Raw genomic sequence first — 16178 nt, 5'->3', positions numbered from 1 at the left:
CATCAGCACACTGTCCTTCACACCATGGCTGGTAGTGTAAAATGAAAAAAAAATGATAATGTTAAACATGTTTCTTTCATAGAATGCGTCAGTAATTTTTGAATAATTAAATGTATCCGTTTAGCATATGTCATTAATGTTTCACATATAACTTCAAGCTATTCCTTTCCAATTTCCTAAACATGACAATGATGACATTTAATACAGAATTCACCTGGGTGTGAATGATGGGCACAATATATTTGCTATGATCATGATAACTCATCACATAACTTAGCTTAGGACAGTTATGTCTTGTGAAGTATGTATTTAACACATTCCAACCTGTATTACACAGCTCATTCAACTGCATCCTTCTGAAATATATTTACAAACAGAAATACTGACTAGAAAATAAGGATGCATTCCCAGGACTAATTAAAATCACAGACATACAGACCTCTCTGAAGCATTTCACTAGTCATTCTGAAATTAGTATATCTTAGATTTCAATACTTTAATGGTAATTTTACTGTGGCACTGTCAATTAAAAGCTAAGTTTACATTTTTGCATGCTTTGTCCCATAGGTTCGTTTCCCAGCTGGTACAGCAATACTTTAAATTTTGCAAGCCTCAACATCACAATATAGGATAACTCATCCTATTTCTCTTTCCAAACTTCAAGCCTTAAAAGCCATGCCAGTAAGCATTCCATTATTGAACACTGGATATTGTGTCAGTAGGTTGAGCATTACACATGGGAAAGCTCAATGCCAAATGTCAAACCTTTACTGCTGTATTATGTAAGTAGTGTCAATATACCTTACAATGAATCCATCTGCTTTCAATTGTGCAAATGCAGTTGACAGGACTGTATATCATTGCATCCAGCCAGTTACCCACAAGGTCTGACAAGGGCATCTATTTAGACATATTTTGTTAGCTTGACATTTGGAGACATGACTGGTGAAGAAGAATATGGTACTAAATTTAGAGTGCAAAGGTGAGGTGTTGAGGAGACCAGGATAGTTGTGGCTCTCCTTGTGAAGCACTACAGGCATAGGCTGATGCAAGGGGATTATACCGGGTCTCAGTATAAGTTTAAGGCTTGTACTATTGTAGTTGAGGCTGTCTCAGGTGTAACTAGCACTCCACACACTGGAAAATAATGTTATCATCACTATAGTGATCTTACAAAATGCAAGCAGGACCTCCTAAACTGATGGGAGGCAGAATTTAGGACTGCAAGTACCCCTCAGTTGTATAAGTATACTGAACCATAACCTGTTTATGACATGGAGTTAATAACAAATCCAGCCAATGCAGGTGCTCATTATTCTTTCATATATATATATATATATATATTATTTTTTGTACTGTATAGTTGCAGACAAAATGGCTGCTAACTATGAGGAGTACCATGGGAGATGAATTCACCTCAGTGGGACACAGGATATGTATGATTCAGGTTAAAATTCAAGCCAGAAATTTCTTTTCATTCCCTCAGTCACTAGCATCTTGAGCAGGTATACCTCAACCTTAATTTGAGACATGCATGCCTTCCCCAATAACTCTTGCTGCTTGCATTAGGCAATGAGATCACTAGATTAATGTGTGTGGGTTCAATACCCAGAAGCAGCAATTACTTCTTTTATTACGAGATATGAATTTATAATTACATTTGCATGCATATATCCCATCTGTCACGGGGAACTAAGGACTGCTCTTTGTTATATCATATCAGTAAAATGTGTTTATTTTATGACACATTAATACCTTTCTATCATAAACAGGTGTCTCAAAGATGTACAATAATAAGTTATCATAATTGCTTTATGTATTGTCAAAGCTTATTGAAAAATACAGTAAAGTGACATGCCATTTATCTAACTATCTCTTTTTTTGTCCCCACCACCCTATCTCTATCTTTTTTTTGGGGGGGGGGTTATAATTTATTAGCGTTCTGCTGTTTGCATACCTTACTGCTGAAAAAAATAAATGACCAGCAGCACAGGGAAGTAGACCAACCATTGTGGCTCCGCTTTCCATACCTCCACAGATGGCAGCATAGACACCAAGCACTTCAGGTTCACAGTCTTTAATTACTGCCCCCCACAACTCCTGCCTTACCTGTTCCAACTGCATAAGGTAGCTGTTGTTGCAGTGGTACCCACTAATAGTAGTACCAGGGGAGGTGGCAATTTTGTGGCCTATCAGGAAATGATAGTGCTGGTGGAGGATATCATGGAGAAGGATCTTGATGCATTTGCAGCAGGTTTGAAAATGTCTTGCATCAGATTGCAATGATGATGCTATGTCTGGCATCATCCTATTGCAGCGATGATGCCATGTCTGGCACTGACCCGTAGAGCTGCTGCAGGAGACAGTGATGACAGTTCTGAGGGTAAGGACTAAATTCTCACTGTTCTCAAGCTAGATATGGGTGCACCTCTGATGTCACTACCTACCTCCAATCATGATGTATCCCAACTTTTTGTCTCCATCACTATCCCTGTATGTCTGTGCATGCTTCCTAACATACTCTATCTGCCTGAAACTCTCATTCCTGAGCACCTTTACCAACATTCTTCTCTCCCAAAAATAATAACAAATGGGCATCTTCCAAAAATAAAAAATAAAAAAATACACCCCATACATAGCTCTCTACTACACCTATGTGCCAACTTGACACACTTGATTTTGTGCTATTGACCATTCAGCATTATTCTGTTGTTGTCACCTATAATTTCTGTGGTGACACTCAACAATCATGAAATCGTGTGTTCGACTGTACATTTATGTTGTGAAGATGTAGATAGTTATTGTGCTCTCCAATGCCCCTCCTGCAAACTCCTGTATTCTTTTTCCTTTGTTGTGCCCTCTGCTTGCCAACCCCATTTTCAGATGTTTAATGTGGTAAAAAAATATATTTGCATACAACACACATGGCTAGAAATGGCCCATGAAAAAGCCTTCACTTTTTGTCCTCAACATTTGCATGGCGATTGGCATAGTGCAGCAATGCTGAGTGTCAGAGAATGTTGTTTAATGTTTTATTGCAAAAGCTGATGATTTCAGTCTAATCCACAGTGGTCAGGTTACTTTTGCTCAGATTTGCTTAAATCCACTGCAGTCTAAGAATACAATGTGAAAGCATACTAAAGTCAGTTTTGTGAAACAGTTAATGTGACAGTTTTTATTTGGCCGTATCGCAAGCACTTTATTGTACAAAGCATGACAGATTGATGATTATTTAATATGTAAGATGCTCCTACGTTTCCCACAAAACATATTGCTGCTATTCCTCTCTGCATCTGCCTCTGTCACTTTTCGCCACTTCTGCTTCAGTAAGTTGTCCCTGTGCTTCAACTGTTTTATTTAAATGAGAAGTAGTAATCCCTTTGTGATGTTATGAAATAATTCTCACTTGTGTAGATAGATTTTTTGCAACTTTCAAGAGTTCTAATCCAGCCATCATCTAAGTGTTTTTGTATGCTATTTGATGTGTACTTGTTGGCTACATATTGTTATGAGCTATCATTATCCTTCTTCTGTCATAAGCTACTTTGTCCCTGCCTCCATGTCACTCTGTTGATGTATCGTCTGCCTTCTGTATCATTATTCTTCCGCATCTGCATTTGTGCAATGTCTGGCACCAGGCAACAAATGCAAATAAGGCTGGGTACAAGTACACAGCTTATGGCAATAGATTGTGATTCTAATGCCCTCGGCTGATTTACTCTGTTGCACTTCATGGCCCTGTGCTTAGCTATGTATATTAATGAAAATGTACTTTTCAACATGCTGAAGTGATGAATGTACATACTACACTGGTCAATAGTGTTATAATAATGCATACATTCATGTTTGCTGAAATCTGCTGTCAAATTTAAACTGTCAGAAGTATGACTTCCTACATGGTGTGCTTAGATAAAAATTTGGTAATAAATGTTTTTCATTGAATGCTTTAAAGGTTCAAATCCAGATGGATGAAAAAGTGTATCAGAATGTTTTGTCTGACTCCTGTGGCTTTAAATGTTGGATACACCTTTCCTTGACACATTATCCTGCTGGTATATTAATTTACCTGTTCCTTATTGTGAAGCCTATCCTATACTGAACTTTGCACAAAAGTTAGCCCAGAGCAACACAGAGTAGAGCCAGTTCCCATTCTAAGTTCAACACTTCAAGATTTGATTACACCCATGCTAACACTGGCATCAGCAGCACAATTCAGTTTGGCAGTGCTGCAGTCAAAGAATACCATAAAAAAATCAAATAGTTATTGTTTTAGGATGCACAATATTTGTTGATCATTATTAATTTTTTCAACAGATTATCTTGATTTCAGAATGATGGTAACTCATTCAATTCAATCATTTAAGGTATATCTGCTCTACAGCATTTACATTTCAAGTGTGTTACAAGTTTGGTTAACCCGTTCTCATATAATCCATCACTTTTATTCTGCAGTGCACTGTCCTGTGTAGGACTTACATGCTTGCCTTGTGAATGCACATAGTCCATGTATGAGACAGTACATGTATGAAATCATGCAGCCATGAAGTTGCAATAAAGTCTGAGTCATAATCCACAGGTTTACTACAACAGCAATGCATATGGCATCCTGTAATGTAAAACAAGTCAATGTCGCTCACAGTAATGTAAATTACTTGAAGGACATTAAATATCAGTAGAGAAGTATTCAATTACATGGGACAACCATAGTGTTGTTACATTGTCCTGTGCACACATATACATTTGCTGCACAACCTGTGCTATTTCACCTTGTTCGTCAGTCTTCTTCTTGTGATGCTTGCAACTAATACTGTTTTCTAGACTGTGTAACCGAATAAGTAGGAGGTTACATGCTCAGCATGGGAAACTTGTGTGTGTGTGTGTGTGTGTGTGTGTGTGTGTGTGTGTGTGTGTGTGTGTGTGTGTGTGTGTGTGTGTGTGTGTGTGTGTGCGTGCCAATATGTGTACACACATCTGTTTCTGCATGAGTGTGTGCAACATCCACTTCCTCTGAGAAGAATATATTTAAATCTTCACACAGCTCCCTTATCCCACTTTTTCAGAAACATCCTCTCTACAAAACAATGATGACATCGTCCTGACAAAAATGCACTCTCTCCCCTTAAAAGTCAGTCTTTTCCTGTGGTGCTTCTTACTAGTAGAGTGTTTTCTAGATTGTATAACTAAACAGGTTCAGTACCTAGCATAGCTACATATGTAGGATTTTAGAGGCCAGCTCTCAGTGTCTTTCAACCTCATACTATGTATACAAATCTTCAAATACATACATGATGTATAGATGTATGTTGTTATTTTGCACTTTTTTATCATAGTCCTCCAGCTAATAAACCATGGTGATGCCATCCATTTATCTGTGCACTGTTCCAGTTGTACCTCAATATGTCTTGTGACACTTATGATTTAGGAACTAATCTGTAGCTTGTGATCTTAGATAGTTAGCTCAAATCCAGCAATTACTGCTTGACCTATGTTATGTCAGTCTTATTGTGACTGTACACATCATTGACACATCTGCTATGTACATGCATAGATGTTTACTCCTCTTAGAATAAAGCTGTAATAATTTCTCACGTAGCAATGTTTTTATTCAGAGTAATGATGACATGTGATTACATTTTCTTTACCTAAGGAAGTGTTATCTTCTGGCACAACAGAATGAGACAACATTCTGTATGTTGTTGCCTTATTACAATAATTACAGGCACATATATCCTTTGCAGCAATAACACGATGTAATGCCTTGACATACCAACATATCTGCAATTGTAGTGGCACTTCTTACATGACACATTCATCCCATACAATCGCATGCATTTTCTGTGTCAAATTCTCATGTGTTCAACATCCACATTCAGTTCCTGTTAGTATTGTTGGACCTTATACTGTACTGCATGGATATCATCCACAGTGGTAATGTGTTCATTTACAGTGGGAGAGAGTAATAAGGGTAGAACTTTGCTAGACTTGTAAGGGCCCTAGGGCCATTGGCCTAGTAACTTCCTATGATCCTATGAGAGGCCACCACCATCCCTTTTACCTCAAAGAGATTGTTTATGCACATATATCTGATGCAATAAGGTAGCATAGGTGATATGTCACTGTTGTGTCAAGACTTCCATTATGGTGCTTGTAGTTCATCCACATGTCATTACTCTGTACAGTCACATTGGCTCACAATTCAATTCCTGAAAAGACAACATTATAAGAATGCACTGATGTTACACAAATACTACTGTATCTAGTTATTCTTATCCATTTTTATGTTGGACAAGGACAATGATATGACAATGATATGTCATCATAGGTTGTGATTGCATGACAATGAAACGTTATTCAGAGCATGTTGTGCTGTGAGTGCTCATGTGTGCATTTGAATACTAGCTTATATAGCATACCTACATAAATAGGCACTGTGGTTCAATTTTGAGACAGTGTGTGTGATACACAAGGGAAAGAAGCATTGGCATTGTACTGCTCACTGTTGTGTGGACAGTAACATGTGTCACTCTTTTACAGCATTCTGACTAAATCTGATTGTAACACCTTTCTTAATGCACATATTCAATTCAGATATTTGTGGCAGCTTCCATTGCTATCTGATGTGGGATGCGCAGTCAATACAGAGGTCTGGAGAGAGCCTAGTATTATAGACAGTGGTTTGAATCTGGTAACATCTGTCTATCAGACAACAGTGGCTTACACACAGGCAATGGTTATGACACAGTCCTAAGGCCACCATTTTCAAGCCATGTCCTACAAGGTTGGTCAACCATATCCTTATGATAGGGAAGTGCTGTAAGCCTTTCAAGGGTGTTCTTCATAAGATAGCTGATATGCGTAGTTTTGTGGAGTCCATGATTGGTATGCATCTCTCTGATATCTGTCTAACATGTTCAGAAATTACATAATGCAAATGTTTATCTCATTCATTGCTGAGACATTACCTACTCTGAAACATATTATAGTCTCTATTGTATGTCTTAGTAAAGACAATTCTTTTAAACTGCTATTGCTTCCATCACACTCAACAGCTTAATGGCAGATGAGGGTTTCCATAAACATTTCTTACTGTATGGCTTGCAGCCAGACCATCAGAAACTGTGACTAGTCCTCTGTTATGACACTTTCTTATGTGTTGGTGCTGTTGAATTGCTACTATGTTACTGTTTTCTGTAATTCCATGTAAGCATGCCCAGTATAATAATAGCTGAGATGTCTGCAAATTAACGATGTTAATGTTGAAATCATGAAATGTCATCCAATCTGTGTTGTCATTTGTTGTTTATGTATGTTGTGTGTTATGATATTACAATTTGGCATTTACCTGACTAGACAACACTTGCTTGTCTATTATACGTTTATAGGTAATGAATCCCTTTCCTGTTGGTACCACTGACATTTCTTTGAAAAAAACATGTCCCTTTCTGATGTACCCGACATTACATCTCTAAGGTCCATTTGTTTTTGTGTAGCCATGCTGAGATGGAGAATACAGCATTGGTGTCAACTTGCATACATAAATTCCCTATATATGAATTGCATATACAAGAACTATGGCTTCTGCATTCATTCCATAATGTAATTTTTTGTCTTTGATAACTGTTATCTCAACTCATCATTTTTAAACATGTTTATTATATATTAACTCCCCTTTGTTACACTGCTGCTTCATAACCCTATTGCATCCTTTGCTAGCATTTTCACTATGGCAAGATTTATGTAAAGAAAGCTTCTTTGACACTTCAGGATATTTGCTTGCGGTATATGACTATACTTTACCCATTTCCCCTTCCATATTAATTAATGTGCAGTACAAGCCATTATTCTTTGTGTACAACTCCCCTACTTCACTTTCCCTCCTAGAGAATCCTTTCAGTGTACTTTCCCTTAATATTTCAGGGCTACAGTTCACACTCATATCATAGCTTTGTCTATAAGCAAGCTGTTTTCTTTCATTAAAATAAACATTATAGTAGCAATCATTAAACAACCACTGACAAATTAAAAATGAACATTACAGCATTAATTTTGCTAAGATCTCCTGACTACTTGTTATTGACACTTCATATTAAGCACAAGTTTGAATTCCATAAAATAACTTTCTACTGAGATCAAAAAGAATTAAATCCAGATTGCAATTCAGGTGCTCTCGATTCAATTTTAACCAGTTGCCTGTCTCTTTTTTTTTTTTTTTTTTTTTTTTTTTTTAGCAAAGCATGTTTGTCTGTTAAGAAATTATTCAGTGCTTAGCAGAGTATGTTACACTTGCGGTTCTAGATGGCAAAAGCAGGTGAAATAAAAAGATTATGAAAAGCCCAGTAACCCTTCTGATGATTGGTCCATAAATAAAATGAGCATGTTGGGGCTGGAGAGGGTGTTAAAGAAACCATAAACAATGATGTTGGATGGGATGTTCATTGTGCAAAATCATGAATTACTCCATAATGAGAATCTGTAAAATTTGTCTCTGGCTGGTCTTCTCCAGTCTTACACTCTTCAGTTATAGATAATAGCTCAGCTACTTGAGTAGACACATTTCCATTTAATTGTCCAGTTAATTAAATCCGTCTTGTGTGGAAATGGAAAAAGCTGCTATGACTTCATCATTATCTCTTTGATCACAGGAGAGGTTTACAAGTTGATTTAGATCTGGATTCTGCAAAGGAACATTAGTCAAATCTAATCTAGGAAAAAGCACAGGGTTAGTAACAGCTGCACAACTGTGGGTGTTCTCCTTGTCTGCTCTAGGGATTAAAGAAGCCAGGTTAAGTGGTAGACATTGAACAGTCTATAAATATGGGTTATTAAGCAAAGACAATTCATATTTAAACAATTGTGCTACTGATAAATACTGTGCATTAGTCTTCAGTAACAAAGCTACTACAGTATGCAGAACTGACGCGCAACATTTCATGAGCGAGAGTCAGTGCAATCGGCAGTTTATGTGCGCCATTCTGGTCACCACCCTAAGGTGTGTGGGAGGGCTGCAGCTACAGGATCAAGATTTGTACTCAAATAAACATTAGGTTTAAAACCATTTTCTCTATATTATGCTAATAATCCTGATGCTGCTTTATTTCATTCACTATAAAACAGAAAAAAAAATATTTTAGAATAATCTGGCAAGCCCAGTGCAAGAAAATTTAAAAGCAACATTTACAATGACACAAAAGCTTGTTCATGATAATTCTGTAAGGGTAAAGGTTCAGGGATATCGTTCTTTGATAATTCTAACAGAGGTTTTATAATTTCAGCATAGTTACAATCCATTGTTGACAGTCACCTGTTAATCCTGTTAATCTAGGAAGAGCTCACAACTGTTTTAATGTAGTAGGTCATGGTAAAGTTAGATTGCAGTAATACATGAAGGCACAGTCTGCGATTTCCATAACAATTTATCTTTATTAATCTTAAATACTAATTCTGCTGAGCTAAAAGTAAAATTATGTCATGTTTATAGTCATGTAAAGTTTTTGACACTAAAACCAAATCATCTGAGTACTGAAATAAAGTAATCCCACAAGAAAACCGTCTTATCTAACTGTTTATTCATGTCTCCATAGAAAAAGGTGGGAAATTCTGCATACCCTTGCGGTACTTTAGTCCACTTGTACTGCTGTCCTCTATAACTGATTGCAAACAGGTACTGGCTATCTGTATGAATAGGGATAGAAAAGAAAACACATGAAGTATCTATTACTGAGAAGGTGGTGGCATCTGAAGAAATAAAATTCAACACTGTTACAGGGTTAGGAACAACTGGAAATGGTACCACTACAGCACTCATGGCACGTAAATCTTGTACAAACCTATATGTACTTTTTCCCAGCTCCTTAAGTGATAAAATAAGAGTATTACAGGGACAGTAAGTTGGGACAATGAAACCTTGTTGTAACAAGGCAGAAATGACAGGATCAATGCCTTTTCCTTCTTCTACCAACAGTGGACACTGAACATCCATAAGCAGGTGCTCCCAAGGTTTTAATGTTATACGTACAGATTCTGTGCCTTTTATGAGCCCACCCTCATTCAGAACTGCAGAGGGATTACATTTAATTCCTCCATACTAGAATTTTCTATATTCTTCTCTAATGTTATAAAACAATAAGGTAATTTTCGTCTGTACAGAAAGTATTTGAGTCTAATCCTAGATTCATTAGCAACATCTAAAAATGTACCACCAGGTATACAATAAACAGTGCATCTAAGTTTATAAAGAAAATTTCTACCTAAGAGATTTAAAGGACCCAAATTTCCTACAATAAAATAATGCTTATCTTTTAGTGGACCAATATGAATAGGAACAGGTTTACTTTCTGTATAAACTAAAGGAACTCCAGGCATGCCCACATGCCAAATCATATGTTTAGAAAGTGAAAGGTGTTCAGCATTTACCAAAGCAATCACATATTTAGTAGCTCTTATACCAACAAAAATTCAGATAGATGTATTCTGCATTATAACATCAACAAAAGGACCATCTTGATCAATTGGTACCAAGGGAAATAACTGTAGTTCTCATTCATGATTGTCCTAATTAGTTTGCTGCCACACTGGTGGTTGCCAAGCAATATTCCATACAGAAGGGTTTCTATCAGATTGCTGTGGTGTTTGAACATTTGGATAACTTGTTTGCTAGCCAGGTAATGGGCATTCATTTTGCCAATGGCTGGTATGGCCACAGTTAAGCATTTAAACATAGTGCACCTTACAGTGATGTTGGTGAATCAGTGGGGCAATAATCTGGCTGATCCTGTACTGGGATTTGCTGAATGATTTGGACTCTACAACTTTCCCATGATTTCTTATTCCCCTTCCCCATCCTTGGGAGTTGCTATTAAACTGCTGGAGCTGAATGTCTACTAATTTTTTCTTTTGTGCTTTTTCTTTCCTAACTATATTATCTGTTACATATTGTGCCTGATTTACAGTTTTTTGTATGGATGGTAACAGACTCTCAACAAAAGCTGCTGGCAACCCACTGGCTGCATTCTGTAGGCTATGGATGTCCAGAGAAGGCTTCAAACACATCTATCATGCATTGTAAATATGCATCAATACATTGTCTTTCTGCATAATAGCTTTTATTCTTGCCCAATTAGGGGTAGGAGTCATGCTATGGTAATGGATTTTAAGAGGTTATTTCTAGCAGACAGAAATCCATCATCTATATGCTTCAGAATGTTGTCACCTATGTTAGATTTATCCCTTATTTTCCCAAAACTATCCAGAGGTGTGGAGTCTTTTAATACTGCTCTCAGGTCTTTGATGGCAGAGTTTGGCAATTGTACATGTTCTTTAAGATTTTGGGATATTTTGCCAAATGTGTTCAAATAGGAAGGAGAGAATCTACAACAATTCCTTAGTCATAATTCCTACAAAATTACCCAGTACATGTAATGCAACACAGAAACTTGATCTGTCTTTCAGTGTGGGGGTAAACCCCATGCCTTCTTGACACCCTTTGAACATAAACGTACCAAATCCACAGTCATACAACACTGGGAAAGAGTGGAAGCCCCCAAAACAAAACACAACAGTCATGGACATTTGCTGGTTTCAGTCTAACATGTGAAAACAAGTGATTTTTGAGGTCTTGTACCTCAGGGATACATGGTAAAGGCAGACCCAGTTCAGTTTCTCCATGTTAATAAGAGTTTTCAACAAGCAAGCTACTAACACCACAACATTTATTAAATATTCACAGTTAAATTTCTCAATTTGTCTATGTTTTAGCCACTAATAGCAAATGACTATTGCATTCCTTTATACTTTCATATCTTTTATTGCATGTAAGTCTGACATTGCTACTTAGTTTTCAAATTTATGCAAGGAACATAAAAAACACGTGTTAGTACATTAGGGTAAAAGATTCGCACACATACATATGTTAGCTTCGGTACACACAAAGCTATTTGTGTTACATCTACATGAGTGGCACTATGCATATATTTAACTTTATAACTTGATGAATGGTTAAAGTTCATCCATCTTATCCCAACTACTATGTTCCAGTATAGCTGCCTTCTGAACACATCCTTTGACAGTTCACTAAATGTCACAAATTTGTAGCTTGACTCAGTTTGTTCACAGGCTGCCAGATTTACCATAGTGGCTTACCAAGATGTACATTCTAAGTCATCACTTAGTTCTGAGTGTGCTGCAGACTACAAAAGTATGTAATAGATTAAAAGCCTGATTGTCAGTAGAGGGTCATCTGACTTAAATAAACACTCAAAAAGTGTTGGCAATCATAGGAATATGGGAGTTAGGTAACTCTACTGATAATGTGTTTACACTAGTTACAGTAACAGATGTGAACTTTTTCTGGATATCTTTAGAATGGTTGTATTGGGGTCTTCAGGTATGCTTCTTAATGCCCTACTCAAATCAGTCAATTTATTTTTTGCAGTGCTTTCTTACAGATATACTTAAGACACTATCAGACATTTACCTCCATCTATCTTTGCTAGGTCACTTAGTGCCTGATTCACTGGCCTTAGTCATTGAATTTTGCCACTGTTTTCAGGGATATTGCATTTAGTATCAAAAGGGCTATAAAGGTTGTTTGTCCATTTCAGAATCTATGTTGGCATCTGAAGATGGCACTGTAATAAGTAATCACATATTTTGCAAGGCTCGGCATTTTAAGGATTTGCCTCAGTGCTGGGAGATGAGTGATCAGTCTGAAGTGAGTGGTTGATTTTGGGGAGCTCACTTTGGGGAGTGGTCCAATGATGGCGCATTTCTAAAGTTTTAGAAAAAGGACTTGGCTAACATAATGATAAAATGTATAGATGAAGGGTCAGTAATGTAGCTTTTGCAGAATTTGATGCACCAGGGAAAGAATAGCATTGTCACCTTGTTGTTTGTTTTCTGTAAGTCAGTCTACCATGTTTACATTTCTTTTAAAGACTGACAAATGACATACAAAAGTGGTATCACTATCATGGTGGAAATACCACCAATGGAATTCTTCTGTAGTGCATTGCTGTTAAATTTTACATGTGGGCTCACAAGAGCTTTGAAGTGTTTAATATAGTAGTATCCAACATGTTATGTTTAGGGATCTTCTAAGAATGAATTTGTCTAGCACTGTGAAACTGAAGAGCAGAAGTATTGGGACTCACAGAATCCCACTTGTGGGAGCTACATTATAATTTTAGCACGTGCTACACAGACTAATGTGCCAGTGCTTTACACTACTATAAGAACATATTTGTTAAATAATACAACATACCCGAGTGTGCATTAAAACATTGTGATAAAATTTCAGAGAGGAGTTTGTAAGCCTTTAAGCTGTTCACTGTAACCCATTATTACACTGACAGAATGAATTTATGTATGATTTATAACAAAGGAAAGCATTGCAAAATTTTGAATATGCATACACAAAAACAAGGGAATGTAACCTTTTCATCCGCTGAAATTACTGTGCATTTCTTTTAGTTTTATATTGGAATATTATTAGCATGTATCATCAGTTACATTTGCTGGTCTGAAAAGAAAAACATGGCACATCCAGAAGCTAATCAGAACTATATATTTCTCTAATTTTATCATCAGCTTCTTCATCATGTGAAGAATGTGTTTTTTAAAGACATATCAGGTGAGGAGTTATTTTTTGACCAAAATGGAGATTCACCAGCAATGTATGACATATTAAATTGGCAAGTCTCCCCTGATGGAAACACCACTAAATATGTGAAAGTTGGCTATTTTGACTCTCGAGCCCCTCCAGGGCAACAGTTCTTCATTAAAGAAAATCTGATTTTGTGGAATGGTGACAACACACAGGTCAGTACATGAAAAAATACACAATAATTTTTGAAAATGTAAGTTTATCATGCTTATAAATATATGCACAAATATTTACATGTCCATGTGCACACACACACATAAACACACATACTCCTATAATAAATTGTAACACACACACACACACACACACACACACACACACACACACACACACACACACACACACACACACACACACACACACACATATGCATACTCCCATAATAAAGTTGTTACAGTCTGCACTTTCCAGGGATATGTGAAAGTTGAATTTTTCAAAGTGGAAGTGTTTGAAAATCTTTCAACCAGATATTAAAAAAAGTAGTGCAAATATAAAAGGTTGAATTAACTATAGGTACAAATCTGTTGATCTTTTGTCAGCGAAAGTTCTGATGACAAAAGAATGACTATTTAGCTAAATAACACTTTCTATCAGTTTAATTTCTCCAAGTCTTTTGGTATCTAATACCATGATGGGAATGGCCCCATTCCTAAGTCAAAGTATGATTAATATTTATGAAATTAGTATTGTTACAATCTTTGATGCTAGTCAAAAGTGCTCTTCACTACAGCCACAATGAGCTCATAATTGACTCCTTCTGTAACTCATATTTAGTTAAATGTACCAGTAACATATCTAAATATGACTGCAATTTTTTATGAGACACGTTGCTCCTGCTACTGCTATTGGAACTGTCTGGATATCCTTCTTTCATATTACCCTCATTTCTGCCTGCAAATCCAGGTATTTTATGACTTGGTGTCTTTCTGTACATAACACACTGCAATCACTAGGTATAGCAATCTGATTTTCTCACATCTATTGTTTGAAATGTTGGTAATGCGTGATTCTATGTGCAATAGACTTCATCATTTTCTAAAATGCTTTGAGGCTCATGTTTCCAATGCTTCTCAGCTACTTCAATATTATAATGTTTGCACAATCCCCAATGCAACAGTTTTTCCACATTGTTATGCCTTTCAGTATACAGGCCTTCTGCCATTAGTGTATCCCACCCAGAAACAAGATGTGCAACGGTTTCCAGTCCTGGAAAGGAATAGAAACACCAACTTAAAAAGAAGCAATAGATATATTTTAGAGAAATATCTTTGAAGATCCTGTGGAAAATAACAAAGTTGCTAAATGGATAGAAGAATAGAAGAATTAAAAAAAGTGAATAAGAAGTTTAACTGTATAGGATATGAAATGGGAAGAAGTAACAGCAAGAAAAATTGAAACAAAATTAAGAAAAGCTCCTAAATGGAAAACCTGAGGCCCAGATGCAGTACCTAACTCCTGGCTAAAAGGATTTACATCTTTACATGAAGATTTAGCCATGAGAAGTAACTATTTAAATGCGCACCCAGAACAGACACCAAACTGGTTAACAACAGGAAAAACAATATTCCTCCTGAAGAGTGAACCTGCAACATATCCTTAAAACTATAGACCAATAACCTGCCTTCTGATGATGTACAAACTATACACTGGAAATGATGTAAGAAAACTGAATCATGGCAATAGTATAAAAGGGTAATGAAAGTCATATTGAACAAAGGATCATTTGTTGTTAAATAAAGTCATAATGGAGAATTGTAAAAAGGGTAGAGTCTAAGTATGGTATGGATAGACTACAAAAATGCATTTGACAGAATTCCACATTCATGGATAAAAGAGTACTTACAGATGTATAAGATATACCCTACATTGATTGATTACATTGCAGTAATCATGAAAAAGTGGGAAACTACTTTGCAGCTAAGCCATGATAAAGGACACATTATTAACCCAGGGATAAAAATTAAAAGGGGGAAATTCCAGTGTTACTGTTGCCCTTTCATCTTTTCCTTAACCTATTAAGCTGTCTACTTAAAAGATTAGGTCATGGCTACAATTTGGCTCCCAGAACAACAACAAGTGGCAAAGATTTCTAATCTTCTTTTTGTGGATGAATTGAAACTGTATAGTTCATCAGATAAGGAATTGAAAGCACAACTACAAGTGGTCAGCACTTTCTCAGATGGCATAAGATTGTCATTTGGTCCTGATAAAAGTGCAAAAGCAACATTTAAAACATAAAAGCTGCAGGACCAAGAAAATATCTGTCTTGAACAGGAATGTGACATAAAAGAACTTCATCAAGAGGGAGTGCATAAATATATGTGAACTGGTGAAGGGTTAACACTAAAACATGCACAAATGTGAATAAAACTTAGCAAGGAATATTTTGGAAGACTAAAACTAATAATAAAAACAGTGCTGACATCTAGGAACAAAGTCCAAGCTATAAATAAATTTGATTTCCTGCTCTACCTTACAGCTTTGGGGTGATTCATTAGCCCCAAAAAGTATTGGATCA

General features: G+C 36.5%; 1 protein-coding gene across 1 annotated transcript in view; it reads left to right on the top strand.

Moving 5' to 3' along the window:
• The window catches only part of LOC122801271 (extracellular calcium-sensing receptor-like), a 251233-nt gene that overhangs the window by 127087 nt on the left and 107968 nt on the right, over positions 1-16178 (top strand). Inside the window, exon 3 of the mRNA XM_044070821.1 lies at positions 13585-13815. Coding sequence (XP_043926756.1) covers positions 13585-13815 — 231 coding nt within the window. The remainder of the gene's footprint in view (positions 1-13584; positions 13816-16178) is intronic.

The sequence above is a fragment of the Protopterus annectens genome, chromosome 4.part1 (genome assembly GCF_019279795.1).
Source record: "Protopterus annectens isolate FY-2018-M chromosome 4.part1, PAN1.0, whole genome shotgun sequence".
Classification (NCBI taxonomy): Eukaryota; Metazoa; Chordata; order Ceratodontiformes; family Protopteridae; genus Protopterus; species Protopterus annectens.
Note: the sequence above shows the minus strand (reverse complement) of the source record. Positions and strands in the feature narration are given on the sequence as shown.